The 17,708-nt window shown below is 35.3% G+C and overlaps 1 protein-coding gene, 1 long non-coding RNA gene and 4 other non-coding genes across 8 annotated transcripts in view; 4 read left to right on the top strand and 2 right to left on the bottom strand.

Annotated features, from left to right (window-relative positions):
- The window catches only part of LOC119074573 (zinc finger protein rotund-like), an 86,884-nt gene that overhangs the window by 58,588 nt on the left and 10,588 nt on the right, over window positions 1-17,708 (top strand). For 2 of the 3 annotated variants that reach the window (XM_037180803.1, XM_037180800.1), the window contains exons 2-5: window positions 1,402-1,743; window positions 3,016-3,099; window positions 4,580-4,619; window positions 7,317-7,570. In XM_037180803.1, coding sequence (XP_037036698.1) covers window positions 1,402-1,743; window positions 3,016-3,099; window positions 4,580-4,619; window positions 7,317-7,570 — 720 coding nt within the window. The remainder of the gene's footprint in view (window positions 1-1,401; window positions 1,744-3,015; window positions 3,100-4,579; window positions 4,620-7,316; window positions 7,571-17,708) is intronic. The other variant, XM_037180802.1, reaches the window with a different exon arrangement.
- Trnay-gua lies at window positions 4,826-4,912 on the top strand. The gene is given in 2 exon segments: window positions 4,826-4,862; window positions 4,877-4,912. It is a non-coding gene; the product is annotated as a tRNA-Tyr (tRNA).
- On the top strand, window positions 5,711-5,803 carry Trnay-gua. The gene is made up of 2 exons: window positions 5,711-5,747; window positions 5,768-5,803. It is a non-coding gene; the product is annotated as a tRNA-Tyr (tRNA).
- Trnay-gua lies at window positions 6,157-6,249 on the top strand. The gene is made up of 2 exons: window positions 6,157-6,193; window positions 6,214-6,249. It is a non-coding gene; the product is annotated as a tRNA-Tyr (tRNA).
- On the bottom strand, window positions 6,929-7,020 carry Trnay-gua. The gene is given in 2 exon segments: window positions 6,929-6,964; window positions 6,984-7,020. It is a non-coding gene; the product is annotated as a tRNA-Tyr (tRNA).
- On the bottom strand, window positions 10,211-16,138 carry LOC119074719. The gene is made up of 5 exons (XR_005087222.1): window positions 16,128-16,138; window positions 12,990-12,994; window positions 12,690-12,697; window positions 10,311-10,446; window positions 10,211-10,240 (listed from the first exon to the last, which is right to left on the bottom strand). It is a non-coding gene; the product is annotated as an uncharacterized LOC119074719 (long non-coding RNA).

Raw genomic sequence — 17,708 nt, 5'->3', positions numbered from 1 at the left:
TAAAGAGTAAAATTAAGACACAGTCGATGGAGTTTATTTGTATTATTTTACGGGATGAATTATTGAACATTCAACTTTTAAATTATTTGATCCTATTTTTGTCGCTTTAAATGTCCATTTTGAACGAACTGAATTTTTTGAACAATACCATAAAAAATGAATAATGTGGAGTGCGGTCAGAGGTTTTCATTCATTATACCTTTCGCTTAAATAGTTTTATCTGATTAAAAATTTACTGACTCCAACCAAATGTTAAAAGCTTCGATTCAAATGCAGCTCTTTAGCCTTAAACTTAGTTTATTCATAAATCACGTCTGCGATTTTAAATTGATTTTAGTCCATCGGGGAAATGTGTTGCTGTTGTTGTTGTAATACGAACATTTATAATTTGAAAAGAATGAGGTACACAATGAGCTTTCATTTTGTGTGTAATTACAAAGTGTGTATAAAAACGTATGAAAACCAAGATCATCAAATTCCTCCTTGCCTACTGTTGATGTGATATCTGAATGTCACTTAAGGTGTAAGTGATACAATCAGAACCTATCGAAATCCTTCTCATTTGGACATAATCCACTATATCGCGTAAAACAACAAACAGACCTTCATTACGAAGGTATTAACTATAGACGACAGGCATATCTACAGTATAAGTCAATATGTCATCATTATCGGATCGGATCTATTAGTCACCTTGATGTAATCATATAAACTAAATCTATTACTTCAGTTGTTTTAACATGTATCTTGCTGCATAACAGCACAATAGTCAAATCTTGCTACATAGCAGCACAATAGTCAATGCTTATTGCTTAATTATGCCGTAGCTGTCGATAACAGATGCGTGGCAGTACGTAAATGGTTTATTTTATTTTAATCTGAAACAACAACAACGTGGTGGCCAGTTAATTTTCCTTTTTCTCATAATTCTTGGAAACCGTTTAGTGTTCAAACGATTTGTTTTTGTCAATAAATTTCGAGGTTTTTTTCCCTTCTTTCTCATTTTATTCTTTTCACAAAGTTTGACTGTTGCAAAAAAAGTTTTCCAGCTATTATTGTCCGACATTTTCGTATCGAATTGTGTATGTAGTTTCAATTGCTAATCATGATATGTGTGAATCAATTACAATCTCTTCGAGTTTGAAATAATTTTTAGTTTGGCTCGTAATCATTGTCAATCAAAGTTGTAGCAGCAATGATTAACAACAATAGTAGATTAGGGGAAGGTTGTCTTGACCTTAAGGGCGGCACTGAAAACAATAACGCAAACCTGCAGAACGGAGTGTTAACGAAATTTTTAACTTCCTAGACGCACCCTGAACTACGTTGATCTTCACCCATCAATTGACCTAACATATCTCTGGAAATGTAATTCATTAATAAACAAACATTTTCTTACAGAAAGCCGCTGTAGCCGCATTTGCTTGGAGTGGAGAGTCTGGTATTAGTTCAACAAATCTAGCGTCAAACAACAATAACAATAGCAACAACAATAACAATACAATCGAAGCAACGAATACAACACCTGTACCCGGAAATTCACCTGTACCAACAACAGCCGCCACAACGACGACGTGCTCAGCGACCGGACTACCCGCCATGCCCGTTGGTGGAGTACAAAGCCAAAACCCTACTCAGGGCTTGGTTCATTGGATGAGTGCTGTGATGGCCGAACATATGACGTCAAATTCGCATCATGATCCTACCGTTGGTATGCATTACATGTGGAATGGTGGCGTTGATGTAAGTAAAGAAATAATATATTTTCCTATATTGCTACAACAAGACTTCACCCAACAACAATGTGAATGTGTGGTAGGTCAGGAAATGTGAGTTATGACTTCCAAGTGCAAATACGTTTGGAAGAATGATAGACGTTTTCCCATTTGGGATTTTACGGTTTCCTCCCGTCTACCCAACGACGATCTATCAATATCTGTGAGCATATATTTTTTCACCCAAACACCTTCCTTGTCCACCCACCGAAAAAACAACATAAAAACTAATGCATCGATATAAACGTTCACATCCATACAATGCGCTGCATAGCATATTTACACATATAGTGAATGCATAAGAAAGCTATCACAAAAAATAGCAAACAAAAAATCGCATAAAGGAAAATGAGAAAAACAAAACTTGCTCGCGGCCGTTTACAAAAAAAAAAATTGCAAAAATACACCGACGACGAGAGAACTGATTGGAAAATCAATAGAGGCAGACATAGATATATATGCGAACATCACATACGATAGGGAAAAAAGTGGCTCGAAGAGTGAGGAAGGGAAAGATGAAAATTTCTTTTGCTATTTTTTCTACTTGCAGAAAAAAATAAAAAGAAAAAGAAAAATCATATATGGTCTTGGGAACGTATGCACCATATATAGAGGTACATTACATTACGTTTGGTACATAATATAAAGCGAAAAAGAAGGAATGGGTTATTGCTTAAAGCTTATAGTTCCATGTGTGTACGTATAAATGCTCAGTAATATTGCTTCGGTTTTTATTTCTTCATATGTGAGAGCAAGGTTTTTACGACGATTTTCTTTTTTTTATTATTCGGATCTTGTTGAGCTCCGAATAGAGCATACATTTTTCTGTGTAATAGACAACAATTTCTCGGACTTTTCTTCAATGCAACGGGACTTTTCAACGTCTGTTTTATATGTCATGCAAAGCTCCGTTGCTTTACCAGATAAATTCTCCATGCACCCCCCATTAATAGCTTGATGATAACACCAATTTTGTCGGTTTAGGAATCGAATCGACTATGTCTTCAAAGATAACTTTACAATATATTACCTGATCTCATTCAAAAGAAATACACCAAGATCATAAGTTTCCCAGCCCATAAGTTGAACAAAAGAATAGATTTTCAATTCGAGCAAAATAGGTACTTCGGGACTTGAAAGACTTTTCTTCAGTAGCTTTTCTGTGGAAAGAATTAGTTGAGTTCCATCTGAAGTAAAGATAAAATGGAAGACATTTTTGTTTTTTTTTTTTTTTTTACAGCAATGTGGTCAGCACACAAAAGAAATCGACTACGGTGGTTGGCCAGCGCCGAGAAACCACATGTCAATGAAGCAAGGATATGAGGTATTGTGTACAATGAACGTTTTATAAATATTTTCCGAACTTTTTCTTTTTACTTTTTCTTGCTCCAGTTATCTTGTTGCATTTAAAATAACATTTGATTGAGGGAGTCTTTAGAAAACGGCTTCTACGAAATCAGGCCGAGTTTCCTCAGGGGGTGTTCTATGTATGTCTAGATAGTCCTTTGTCAAAACCGGCATCAAGGGTTATTCACAACCCTATAGGTCGCCAGTGGGTTTCTTCCAAAATTCGAATGGATTTTACAAACCAATTTATACGGCATTGGAAGCGAAGGATATGGCTGACAATGGATTTTTAGATCTAGGGACTAAAGGGCATATCAACACATTTATAAAAGGAAAAGGCTCGCCGCTCACAAATAGTTTCTTTATATTCACTTTGGTTTTTTTAACACTGTGCGAATAGCACGTTGTGCCAAAGGCGTGCGAATAACCAAGTTTTAACAAAGAGACTGTTTGAATAGAGTGGCAGATTTCGTCGTCCTTGTAATCTGCTGATTTTTTCTATGATTTTTTCGCTGATTTGAAGTTAGAATATTGAAGTACCAGTCAGTACGTCAGTAGACATTTTGCGCAAATGCTGTTTAGTTTATAAGTCAACTTATAAGTTGGAAATTATAAGTCATATCTATCTTCATACCAGACGTTCTGGGAGACTTATAATTGAAACCGTTGATTGTCGTGTAAAAATGACTTATGTAACTGGCCCGGTTCACAAACGAGATAGAAGTTCAAATTAATGAAACTTACAAATGAGCTAATTACCGGCCCGAGACTCTCTGACTTTACCTGTTTCCTGACGGCAATCGTATGACTTACAATCAACCCCAATTTGGATGGGTGGTCTTAGTCAAGCAATTGGCGTTGCAAAGACTTATGTCCTTCATGTACAACCCTTCTTTAAACCTTTAAACTTCAAAGGATGGGTGAAGTAACTTTTGTGGTTGATTTTAAAATAAATGTCAACTCAACGAATTATACCAGGATTTATAATTTGATTGGACAAAACAGACAATTTCTGAGAAACCATAAAATCTACTTTGTGTGTGGGTACATCAATCGACCATGAAAAATTGTATTGATTCCATGTTTATCAATAATTTTATTGTTGCCATTCTCTGTAATGCCATTGTACAGCAACATAAGATTAATTTCGTTTGCTCCGCAGAGTGTTTTCGAAGACAGTTTTATGAATGAACATAAAAATTTTCATTTTTCCTCTAAAGATTTATTGAGTTTACCGCCAGTGGTTAATGTGATGTGACGTTTTTTTTCTCTATTCTGGCATCAATAGACTATAAATTTGTCGACTAAAGAGAAATTCATACTTTTCTTCGCAATAATGACATCGTATACTGTGGCTTCTCAATTACGTTTTTCATTTTTTTTTATTTTTCCAATATTACATTTCGATATAAAACGAAAGAATTGTGCAACTTGATTCATATTTGTTTTTTACGCAGGCAAAAATGAATGAACATCACCACAACAATTTACAAAAGGGTAAGTACCACAATTTTGTCATTGTTATAAATGTAGACGACAATTTCCACATTTTCCGTTTCAAAACTTTTGTTGAACCAATTAATTGGGCTTCCCGGCGACACATAGAAATTTTGTGTTGTTTACGAAACACTTGCCCTTTTTTACGTTCGTTATAATACTTTTATGTCTAAATATTTAAAAAAAAAGTCGATCATAGTATGCAACCTTCGATAGCTCAGTTGGTAGAGCGGTGGACTGTAGAAGATTTGTCAGTGATCCATAGGTCGCTGGTTCAAATCCGGCTCGAAGGAAAATGTTTTTTTTTTTCTTTCCTTTATTACTCTATCTGTGGCAAGTACTGGTTGCTCACGGAATGTTAAAGTACAAATGTAAAAACAAATTGAAGCTAATGCAATACATGAAGGTCAAATCAAATTGTCTTTTCTACTGCTAAAGATTTACAAGCCGAAGCTTGGAACAAGTGAGGATTATCTGAACCTGTTCAGCTCCAAATGACATGATTATTTCTCTTTTCTTTGTTTTTTTCGTCAGACTTACCTAATGTCAGCGAACAACATAACCAACGCAACAAAAGTGTTATCAATGATAGCTACCAAATAGAGTACTATAGACTGTTATGATCAGAGCTATTATAACTTGCCTTGGGGTACTTGTCAAAGTATTTACTTCTCTTTGAACGTGGTACGTTGAGAGCGAGAGGACCGAATACCAGTTTATTAAAGCTTGGGGTACTTGTCAAAATATCTCTTTCTCTTTCATCATACAACTCTATTTTGTATGAAATTTTATCCACACTCTTTTTGCAGTGTAAAATTTTGTTTGGAGCACTGTCAAGTTTCAGTACCCAATTTCGAGTACCACTGTTGCTTGAAGTGCGTTGACATAACTTATAACAATGGATTAGTCACACTTTTGCACCGAGTCTCAGGTCGACTAACGTTCTTTTTTAGGGTCATATGTAATTCTTAGGAAATATCCCAAAGTTTGGATTTGGGAATTGTGACAAAGATTGTTGTTCGACGAAACTGCAGCTCGGTTTTCCTGTTTTTTCCCCTATAAATACGAAAAATGTCGATCGTAGTATGCAACCTTCGATAGCTCAGTTGGTAGAGCGGTGGACTGTAGAAGATAGAAATTTGTCAGTGATCCATAGGTCGCTGGTTCAAATCCGGCTCGAAGGAAATGTTTTTTTTTTCGTCTGTAAGTCTATCCACGTGAATTTTTGAAGAGTTAACAAAGTTCAGAGATAGCAACAGCTTTTACTTCATTACTTTGATAGGACATTTTGCTATGTAAGCTCAAATTAGCCAGAGCTCAACGTTTATTATGTCGTCGATTAAAGCATACCCTTAAAAGAAAATAAATTACGCACCGTAAACGAATCACAAGTAATTATCAACTAAAACAAATGTTCGAAACTCACATTAAATTTGATAATCAAAAATCATAATTCACAAAATATGAAAAGATTTTTTGCAATAGAACGTCGATGCATTGACGAATAACAACCATTAAATTGCATCGTAGCACACAGCCTTCGATAGCTCAGTTGGTAGAGCGGTGGACTGTAGTAATGCGAAATTTGTCAGTCATCCATAGGTCGCTGGTTCAAATCCGGCTCGAAGGAAATATTTTTTTTTTAGTTGAATGTCCCAACGATTCTATTGTCACTGAAAAATTCGATGCTATGTCAACGGAAAAGTTAATTTAAGTTCATCGAAACGTTGATAATAAAAACATTTCTTTCGTTTTAAACGTATGTGGCATTCTTTTCGTTGCATGTTTCGCTATCCATGTGTACCACATGTAATATTACAGAGTTAGTTGGTGTGCTATGCCGAATATTATATTGCCAAGCTCAACAATATATACGAACTATAAGTAAATGCAATACCATTTTGTGTAACAGCATTTCGTTCAAATCGACTTAAAAACCAGCATACGTTTAACATGGTTGTAATCGGCAAACATGCTGCCTTCATGGTGGTGTCGAATATCTGTTGATGTTGTGAATTTGTAAGACAATATACCGTGCTCCGTACGCGTATATACATAATGTTGTGTTATTACTCCTTATCTTATTGAATTTGTGTGTTTGAGACGATTAATCTGCTCTCTTCATTTATAGTCTTCGCGACTGCAGGGCAAAGATAATACAAATGACGACATATGTTGCAAAAAGAAAGATAGTGACGGACACTTTTTTTCGATAATTTTTCTCCTCATTAGCACGCCAAACAATATGTGATGGTTGTTGATGATTGTCCTAAACTTTCATTCAGAAAAAAAAAATAAAAAAAAAGTTCTCCTTCGAGCCGGATTTGAACCAGCGACCTATGGATTACTACTAACTTTTTCGTTCTACAGTCCACCGCTCTACCAACTGAGCTATCGAAGGTCTTACGGTGATTGAATCAAAATATGAATTACAAATTTTGATGAATGTGTTTGCCAAGCACACTGTGGCTGCATATACAAGCAAAAACAATCCAGTGAAAGGTGAAATTCGTGTTCTGATACGAAAATGTATACTTAAATAAAACATCAGAAATTAGTCTGATGAATAAATTTAAAATGTTTGATTTATCAACTGCGACACTGCACGTTCAGTTCATGTTCAAGAATCGGAAATTTGAAAATAGTTAAACAGAATTGTTCTGTCATACGAATAACGATAATTTTCTTATCAAACAGGTCATCTCTTAGACGATGGCCACCATGGTGGACAAGGACAGATGTCGATTTACGGTGCAACTGGACCAATACGTTCCAATTCTTCGAACAGTTCATCTCCAGGTGGCGGTGGTGGTCATCCGCACGCCGGAACACCAGCTGCGCTACTTGTCGTTCCACAACCGATAAATGCTACGAAAATCGGTGCTGGTCTCACAAATGGAGCTGGACCAGGTCGAAAATATCAGTGCAAGATGTGTCCACAGGTAAGACATGTAAGAATATTTTTTTGATACGTATTTAAAGCTCGAGTTGGAGATATTGATTAAATGAGTAATTGGAAATGAGAATGGCCTTCTCGCAATATCATGTTAGGATCATTTCACGTTATGACCATATCACTGTACCATCATTTTCATTGAGCCGTTCATATGCTGAGTATATACAAGAACAAGTCATCACGCTCATTTTACTACTTAATTGATATCAACTTCTTCCAAAATCTTGTTTTGTGATGCAAGGGATGTGTGGAAAAAAGTTATTTATTTGCCAAAATCCATGTGAAGGTATAAGGTATTTTCTCGCACCAGATGTCGAGAGTGTGAACCAGAGGCGAATCAATCTGTATTCACCATTCATCTTGGCGTCCGGGAAAATGTTTCTTGCACTAAAATGAAGTCAAATGTGTGCATGGAAAGGTAATGATAATGGTCCGGAATCTGAGAGTAGGTTTCTACTTTAAAAGTATCATTCTGACTATAATTTAGGAAACCAAATATGTGGTCTAGTCGATCCTAGTGACCACCTTATGTACTAAGTTCTGAAATAAATAGTTGGGACCGGGAAATCTTCTGTAGATTGAAAATGCATTTGGAAAAGTCCACTAAACTGTTCAAATTTAAGTACCAGCGGCCTTCGTATGTGTCTTAATCGGTTCTTTCGGAACCTTTAACGACTGTTTTTGAGGTTGAACACAATTCACTTCTGATTCGTGGTAAATTATTTGCCTTCAGTAAATATAAGCCACAATAGAACTCCTTAACAAGAACCTGATTGAACAAACTGGCTCTGAAATATAACAGCAAATGTAACATAAATATTACATGATATCCATTTGCTCTAATCACCTTCGAACTAGAAATTGACAAACTACCTACTTCCTGTCATATCAAATTAAAAAACGTTCGGTTATGATTTTGGATTATTTTTTTGGTTTGTGGTTAAATACACTGTGCCCATAATTTTATTTTAATTACACGTTTTATTTAGACAAATTGCTGTGTGATAAATCTTTTTGGGCTCATTTTAATGATAGAATTAAACCACTAACTAGAAGTCTTACGGGCATTTTGCTGAATTTTTGTTATTTCGTTACCATTACCATAATTACTGCAAGAATAGACGTTCTTGTTGTGTTGATTGATACGGAATGAAATGTTTTCGTGTAAACATTTCCTGATTGAGATCAAGAGCTTCTAGGTCGGTTTTAAAACGTTTTTCTTTTCTCGTCCATTTGCGTTACGGAAAGAAAAATTAAATTTTCCCTTTCAACCGGAGACTAAACTTTCTTTCGTTCATTTGTTTTTTATAACCTTATCAACAACACCCAATACCCGACTCTATTATTATAACAAGGCCAACAAAGTTCTCTCTAGTGAAACATAATTACAATTGTTAATTACAATTCTTTTAATTAAATATCCAAAATTCGAAATCCAGGAAATAAAAATTCAAATCATAACAAGTCATCTTCAACGCAGTGCTGATATAAATTTACAGACTACAAGAACTCGTCGCGATTTAAAATACAGAGAGAAAAAAATATGTAAACCACAAACAGACTTATCTGACACAAAAGTAAAGTCATTACCAAATGAAAAGGAAACACCTTCCATTACCTATATCTAAATATTTGTACGAATAAACTGTGAAGAGCTACGGGAACTAAATTTTACAAAAAAGGGTTTTCAACAATAGTCACTTACAGATTAAGAGATACAACTCGAAAGAAGTGCAAGTTAATTATAGAAAAGTACGATTTTTGGCGCATGCAGCATGTAAATGTATAATTTCTTGTAAAATACAGAAAGAGGAGGAATACTCAACTGAAACAAAGATATCTTGGGCATGTTTCTTCTACAAGACCTAGAGGCTTCGCCAATTTGCCGTCAAGAGCACATTACATTAAATACCAATATTAAGTATCTTGACACAGCCTTCAAACAAAGACAATTATTTTCAACGTCATATCAGACTTCTTTTAGAGATAGGATCACACTGTATAAGCTACCAACATTTTATGGGCTAAGTATAAGATCATTCCAGTGCATGTAAGGCAGATTCAGTAACTGACGTCATTTGTTTTTGTTTCGACAAAAATTTGAGTATCTTACACATAACCACTCGACACTGACAAAAAAGTTTCGAAAAACTCACCTGTAGCAGGTAACTTTGTCTCCAGGTAATCTGCATTATCTGCCGCAGCTGTATTTTTTGTATGGGGCGCTACAGCTGTGGCAGCTATTGTAGATTACCTGGAGACAAAGTTACCTGCGACAGCTGAGTTCTTCAAAACTTTTTTGTCAGTTTAGGAACTTAAGAGTTTGGAAAACCGTTTGCTCCCACTTCATCATATCGTCTTTCCAAACTTCTGTCGCGTTGCAAATATTGGCCTAAGTGATAAAATAATTGCTGTTCCGGTCTCCTGAGGTCATGTGCTATACGCTAACACTTAAGTTGACTAAAATCCTCCGAGAAAAATTTAATAATTTTTGTCTTGATATAACTAACATTGGATCTCTTTTAACGACATATATTCGCAACATAGCTAAGCGTTTTTCTATTGATAAGGTAAAAGAATAGTGACGATAAAAAATGACTGACGTAGTACCGTTCCACACGCTGTTCCAGCAGTCTACATTTTGGCACCAACTTTTTTTCCAAGACTTCTGTCACCCCCTAGACACTTCGACAAAATATATATGTGAATAGCATGAATAGTGTCCCACCCCTGACTTCTGTAGGCTTGCAGCACAAAAGTACTGGGTTCATTTATATATGGAACGATAGTGGGTGAGGCCAGCTACAACACCCCATACTCAGTTCCGTGGAACATCGGAGCTGCAGGGAAGGCGAACTCTCCGAACATTTACTGTCATAACTCTCTTGGATGTACTCGCACCAGCCAGTGTATTTATTCTACCTGTATAGGTCTTTCCAAGGCCAACATTCGTACAACATTACAACAATTTAAAATAATTTTTTCTTGAGTTATTGTCGAAAAACTGTTTTCGGTACCCTCTGACAAGTCTTCACTTTTGAACGCTTTTCATAGAAAATAATTTTTTTCGAAAAAGTGAAAGATACGTGTTTCCTAGAATTGAAAGACGAATCCAACGAGCTATCACTCATTAAAATCGGAGACCGCTTGTTTCCCAATCGCCTGAAGTCTTGGCGATATCTCTTAAAAATTACTTTCAGTGTCAAAGAAGACTGATCTTGGGCGATCTCTTACATCTATTCAAAGTAAACGGATCCAGATAGGATCGAAAAATTATTGAAATAAAAGACGGAATACCCATCGAAACGTTGTTTTCCTGCAACTCAATGTAATCAGAATAATATAATTCACGAGTCATGACTTATAACATCCAAAATCATTAGTGAAAAAATAAATCTCTGAAAAAAAAGAGAATTATAATAAAATGATTGTAATCTTCAAATAAATATGTTATTAGAATCATGAGGTAAAGCGAAGACTAAACAATTCTTGGAATATAATTTCCGTCAAGGACGTTCAAAAAACAATATTTCTTTTTTCGTGTAATACAAAGATCTTTTTCGGTTCTTCATTTGTTTTGTTTTCGAAAAGCACGGAGATTTTTGATTTTACAAATATTCTTACGCTACATGATTTGGGTATAACCATACCAAAACTCACACAGAATCTCATTACAGACAGAGTAAGTTTTGTGTTTTTACAATGAATGATAGAATTTCGGATGATGAATTGAAGTTATAAAAAAAAATAAGATTTTCGTCTATGCAATTAACTATGGCTGTATAGGATATAATACAAAATAACGAAACAAGATATCTTATAATGACTTTTGATATTTTTGTTATGTTTAAGTGTTGGATTGTATAATGTGTGTACATTGTTGGAAGCGTACATTATTTTGTGGTACCACAAATTGTTTGGCTTAATAAATGTGAATAAATAAATAAAAATCTACATTTTTAGATTATGTTCGGAAAAGATTGAGTTTGATAGATTGTAACAAGTCTCTTGGCTCGTTTTACGAACTGTATTCGATCAAATAAAAAAACTTTTTGTTTGTAATTAGAAATGACCATGAAACCCTGAAAACTATGAATGAATTTGTACATTTTTTCGGTCGTATTTTCAAAAATGGTTTAATTAGTTTTGGTTGATTCAAATTAAAATACCATTTCGCGTTCTTTATGTTAATTTGTACTTCATGTGATGGAATTTCCAGAGAATGCCTCTATATCTTTGTACACATCGTATTACTCTCTTGTATATAACCAATGGTCGGTGTGATCATTAATCATACTAATTTTTCAGAAGTTTCAGAAATTTGAAAGCAATCACTTCTCTTACAAGTTAATTGAGAAGACGCCATCACCTTTGGGCACCTTCAAAAATTTGATGTTCATGAAAAATCATATTTTCTCAACTCAGCATCGTAATTTTTTGAAAACTGCGAACTTTTGATGTCTCTGCATAAAACGTTGTATGAATCTCGGTGCAAAGTGTTTCATTAGGCACAAGATGTGTGTTGTGACACTCTGTGACACTCAATGACGAAAAGTAAAACTTTCGTTGCCAACATGAGCATTGTATTGTCGCACTCGACCTTCGGCTTTCAATCGCAATGCACACATCTAGTGCTATTTCGATTCAGTTTCTGATTAATTTCCTACATTGAACGTATTTTCTGACGTCTTCACTCTTTGATCTTTGATTCACGTAGCTTAAATAGTCAGATTCCGTTTAACTTGAAAATGTGAAAAAGCATGAATCGAAAAGAGGGATTCTTTTGAAAAACAGCCTACCGAAATCGGACGCATTTTCCAGTGGACTTTTTTGTATGTGCCTAGACAGGACTTCGACCCTAGAACCCAAAACCACTTTCAAAAAAATTCTTCGAAGCTTTTATGACTGGTGAAAGGTGATCAAAAACCGAAAACTTGCACTTTTCTTACCAAAATTTCTCCGGATACACGAGCCGTACATGGTCTTGTGGGGTGTCATTAGAAAGGTAATCACATGTACTATTGAGCCGAATAGAGACTCATTGGTTTTAAAATTCACTCACACTGAAATATGTGTAGTTAAAGTTTTCAACCGAAAACTTGTACTTTTCTTACCAATATTTCTCCAGTTACACGAGCCGTACATGATGGTGTGGGGTATCATTTGAAAGGTAATTTTATGTGCTTTTGGGCCAAATAGGGTCGCATGGGGTTTGGATGCATATGCGATGAAATATGGACACTTAAACATTTCAACTTCTCATATTTCATCGCATATGCATCAAAACCCCATAAGACCCTATTTGGCCCAAAAGCACATAAAATTACCTTTCAAATGATACCCCACACGACCATGTACGTCTCGTGTAACTGGAGAAATATTGGTAAGAAAAGTGCAAGTTTTCTGTTGAAAACTTCAACTGCACATATTTCAGTGTCGATTAATTTTAAAACCAATGAGTCTCTATTCGGCTCAATAGTACATGTGATTACCTTTCTAATGACACCCCACACGACCCTGTACGGTTCGTGTATCCGGAGAAATTTTGGTAAGAAAAGTGCAAGTTTTCGGTTTTCGATCACCTTTCACCAGCCATAAAAGCTTCGAAGAATTTTTTTGAGAGTGGTTTTGGCTTCTAGGGTCGAAGTCCTTTCTAGGTACCTATAAAAAGTTCCACTAGAAAACACGCCCGATTTCGGTAGGCTGTTTTTCAAAAGAATCCCTCAAATGTAAAACACAGCACTGCTCCTAGCATGATAACAAGTGCCCTAACTGCCTTAACAAGTGTCAGCTATCGCTTAGGATTGTTTGCATTCTATGTTTTAACTCATACAACGAAAACAAGTCATCTATCTTTACAAAAGAACCGCAGTGTCAGCCGCGGAATATTTTCTAGACACTGAATAATTCTCCCTATAATGTATCTCTACAAAAAGTGCATCGTTCATGATGAATGTGCGAATGAAAGTAACAAATTTTCATATTTTTCATACATACAGTCGACGACTCTGAAATAAGGTTTTAATTTCGTTTCAGCTGTTTGTCAGCTGGTTAACTCATACAAACAGGAAAGCTTTTACTTGTTTATTCGGCTGAAGCGATTATACGCATGCAGGGCACGTATAAAGACGTAATAAAAAGTTTGGTTTGTATGAGTGGACTTGCTGAAAAACAACTGAAATGGAAACAGTCAACTGTTCAGTGACTAACATTTTAAAACCAGCAAATCTAAGAAAGTTCATTTTCTCGATAATTTCAACATTTTCCAGTGTTTAAAATTCCGAGGTACATTAGTTTAGAGCAAATCTTTCCTTTTGTGTTCAATGTTAAAAGGATTTTTTTGCTTTTAATTTCTAATTTGGGTGAACCCGAAATGTTATGAAAATAGAACGTTGTTTTAATTTTTGACAAAATTTCAAATCGAGGGCAAATAGTCTAATATACTGTGGATTGGATATTTGTCCGCGCGGGCAAATGGTCAACTCCAATGTGAAATGGCTATTTGCCTCAGCGGGTAAATAGTCAACTCCTATGAGGAATGGCTATTTGCCCGCGAGGAGTACTGCGTTTATTTAAAGGGCTTGGTGGCCAAAACAGGTACACATATGGATTACATCAAATACCGTTAAGCAAAATTGAATAAAACTTTAAGCACCAATCATTGTACCGATAGAAAATAATGAACGACCGATAGAAAATAATAAACGAACGATAGAAAATAATGAACAACCGATAGAAAATAATGAACTACCGATAAAAATTAATAAACGACCGATAAACAGTCGTAAATTTATGAATTTGTCGGTACTTTATTACTTTTTATCGGTAAAAAATTATCGGTACTTGTGAATTTTTTTATCGATCATTTATTATTTTCTATCGGTAGTTTTGAATTAATTTATCGGTCAAATATAATATCCCTTAGTTTAATACGGCCTTGTCACATGCACCCGTATATGAATAGGAAAAATGGCTGGGAACGGCGCGAACATTGAAATCTTAAAATTCCACTTAGCCTCCATCTATATTCTCCGTCTCACAAGCATTAAAATGCAGAGTCTGAGTCGTAAAGATAAGATCAGTTCAAAAACAGATTTCTAGCAGCTACGTAAGCTTTCGTCAGAATTTGACGCTTCGACACGCAGATGTTATCAACTTCAAAATGACTGAATGACTGATGTCACAAGTGAAACGTTCAAAAAAAACCTCATAAAAAACTTGAAGTTCGTAGGATTATAGTTTGCGACCAGACTGACTCGCATCAAAATTCATTAAATCGTAAATTCTCATCTTGTGTTTTGCTTATACCAAAATCTACTCATTACAGAGCTCATAAAAAAAATCCTAGTTTATAAGCTGTGGCTGTATGTATACACTTCACTGTACGCTATATAGAGATGATGGAGTTTGGATTTTTTTTTAATTTGCCACCATATAGTGAGCGTCTCGTTAAGCTTACAAGAAACACCGAAAATATGGTTTCTGTGTTGTTGTTTTTTTCGAGCCAACTTCAGTCGAGGTTTAATATTGCATTGGATAACACTGAAAATTCATTTAATCCACAGAGAGAGAGTCAAAAGCGTTCGTTTGTTGTTGTTGTTTGTTTTTAATTTTATTTTTATTTTGTTTTAAAGTTTATTGTTTTGAAATTATTTCTTCTCAGTTTATTGTTTTTGTGCGGCCCACCAATGCTTTAAGATAAATTGATTGTGTGTGAACTTTTCGTTTTTCTCTTCCTTTTATTTAAAAAAAAAACTTTTTTTTTTGGAATTCAATGCAAAATAATGGAGGGTCGTGTTATTGAATACCGCCACTCCGGCGGTGGATTAGACTATCATCATTCTCCATTGACCGGTGAAATACCGAGCGGTGAATATACCATTGTGCATCGATCCATTGATCAGTTGCGATTACTGAACGATCGCAATGCACTCAGTGAAATATCGAATACGGACTTAAGGACGACAATTATATCGAATCATTTAGAGTACAAATACACAAATAATAATTTAGATGAAGATGGTGAAGATGGACGTGAAATACTTTATATGAATAATGACAAACATTTAGTGGTTGTGCAACAAATCGATAAAAATCAGAAATTTGAACAAAAAATCGAAAATGATTCGTACAATCATGGATCGTCGCTGTCGCCAAAGTCACAGATTTCGACGCATAGTGATGAAGATGGGGAAGTAAAGGATACTAAAAAGAAAAAGGTATTTTGTTTGAACTGATGATGAGACATAATCTTCACGAAGACTTTGCGTGAAGTTCGTATGATGATTTTGTCACGCAAAGTTAAATTCATTATTTATGATTGATGATGGTGACTGTGTGTCGTTGTAAAATCAGTAGATTAGCGTACTTTTGGCGCTTTTTCATATAGCCGAATTATTTAATTTATTTGAAGGTCAACCAATTTTTGAAAAATCTAAATTTAATCGACGTCTCTGGCTTCTAATGTCTAAACTTCAATAGCTTCGTAAATTTTCAAAATTTACTTTTGAACAATTGAATTGAGTTGTTTCTCGTGTAAACGTTTCACAGACGGAAAGTATATTACCACCAGGTGGAACTATCTTCAGAAGAGTTTAAAAATTCAGTTTCTCTTTATTTTGGATAAACAAAGTGACAAAAAGATTGGTTTCAGGTCGACGTATCCAATTTTTGCGATAGTAAACACCTTAACCTGGCCTTAAGAAAATTCCTAAAATTTTCTGAATTAAGCAATTTTTAGGGAGAATTTGTAGGAATTAAAATCCTAAAAATAGGCACTGCCACAGGCTACGCAGATCGTTCTTGTATCTACTCTATTAGCAGTATGCGAAGTCTCTATATTATCGAGCTTTGTTTTGTCAATGCATTTGCCACAATATCATTGCCACAAGTTGTCGCAACGTCTATATAAAGCAAACATCGAAACCAACCGATACGGTGGAAATATTGATTTTTTATTAATTGGAATACGTGGTTTAGATTTTTGTACTGTTTTTATTTTCCGAGCTTTCGCTCACAATCAGTGAGGTTCATCAGAGATGAAAACGGCGGCAATCCACTTGTTACAACGAAAGAACGAATTGCTCCATCAATTCCGCAAAATACAAAATTATTTGGACGTAAATTAACATGTAAACATGTAAATCTGGTCAGATGAAGTAACCATTTGCAAGAGATCAAAATTAGTGTCGAGGAACATTTCAACTTTTTTTACTCACTCATCCCAACGTCTTCAGAATTACGTGAAATTCGGTACCGTGCCCATGGCCCATTTACAAAAAATTTGTCTGCTGCATTCATCGACACCTTATGAATGCCAATGAACGTCTAGAACAGGTATGGTCGATCGGCGAATTCGTCTTAAACACACTCACGTTTTATGTCAAAATAATATGAAAATGAGTGCGTTTAATTACGAAAATCAAATTTTTATGTCCTCCGGGCCGACAATAGACCATACCTGTTTTACACTTTCATTGATGAATGCAGCAGACAAATTTTTTGTAAATGAAATTGGCACACGGCTTGAAAATAGACAACTTTCGAAATCAATTTATCGCAGAGGAACTACTGAATTTTTGATGTAACAAATACCTTTTTCAATAGTTCTCTACTTAGTTTCTCCTTTTACAAAATGCGATATGATAAAAATGTCTCCGAATTATCATTTTAAGAAGTTTGATCAATGTTTCTATGTTCACGCCGTGTGCCAGATTACCCTACGCCACGTCATATAAACGATAGAGAGTTTCCATTTCAATAATCTTGGCAACGAAACGTTCGTCTTGAACAAGCAGTAACATCCGTTTCTACCACGCATCATATATAAAGAGTTTCAAATAAAAAAAATTTCGCTGAAATTGCGAGTTGTCAGTGGCGCTGAAAACCTCAATCTGCCCTGCTTAGTGGATCACGATTAAAATCCACTGAACCGTTCAAATTTTGCTGCCAGTTACCTTTCAGAATCTAGCTTACGTCGACGGTTCAATGATGATTGTCAAAAAACTGATAGTAATGGGTTCTACGCTTCGGTTAAGCAGAAGTGACACACATTATACGCAGGTGGAAAAATGCTACTTTTGCTGTAAGGATAAATACAGGGGACTTCCGCGAAATTTAGACAAGAATTCGCT

The sequence above is a fragment of the Bradysia coprophila genome, unplaced genomic scaffold (assembly GCF_014529535.1).
Source record: "Bradysia coprophila strain Holo2 unplaced genomic scaffold, BU_Bcop_v1 contig_151, whole genome shotgun sequence".
NCBI lineage: Eukaryota > Metazoa > Arthropoda > Insecta > Diptera > Sciaridae > Bradysia > Bradysia coprophila.
The sequence above is the reverse complement of the archived record's forward strand: the minus strand, read 5'-3'. Positions and strand labels throughout refer to the sequence as shown.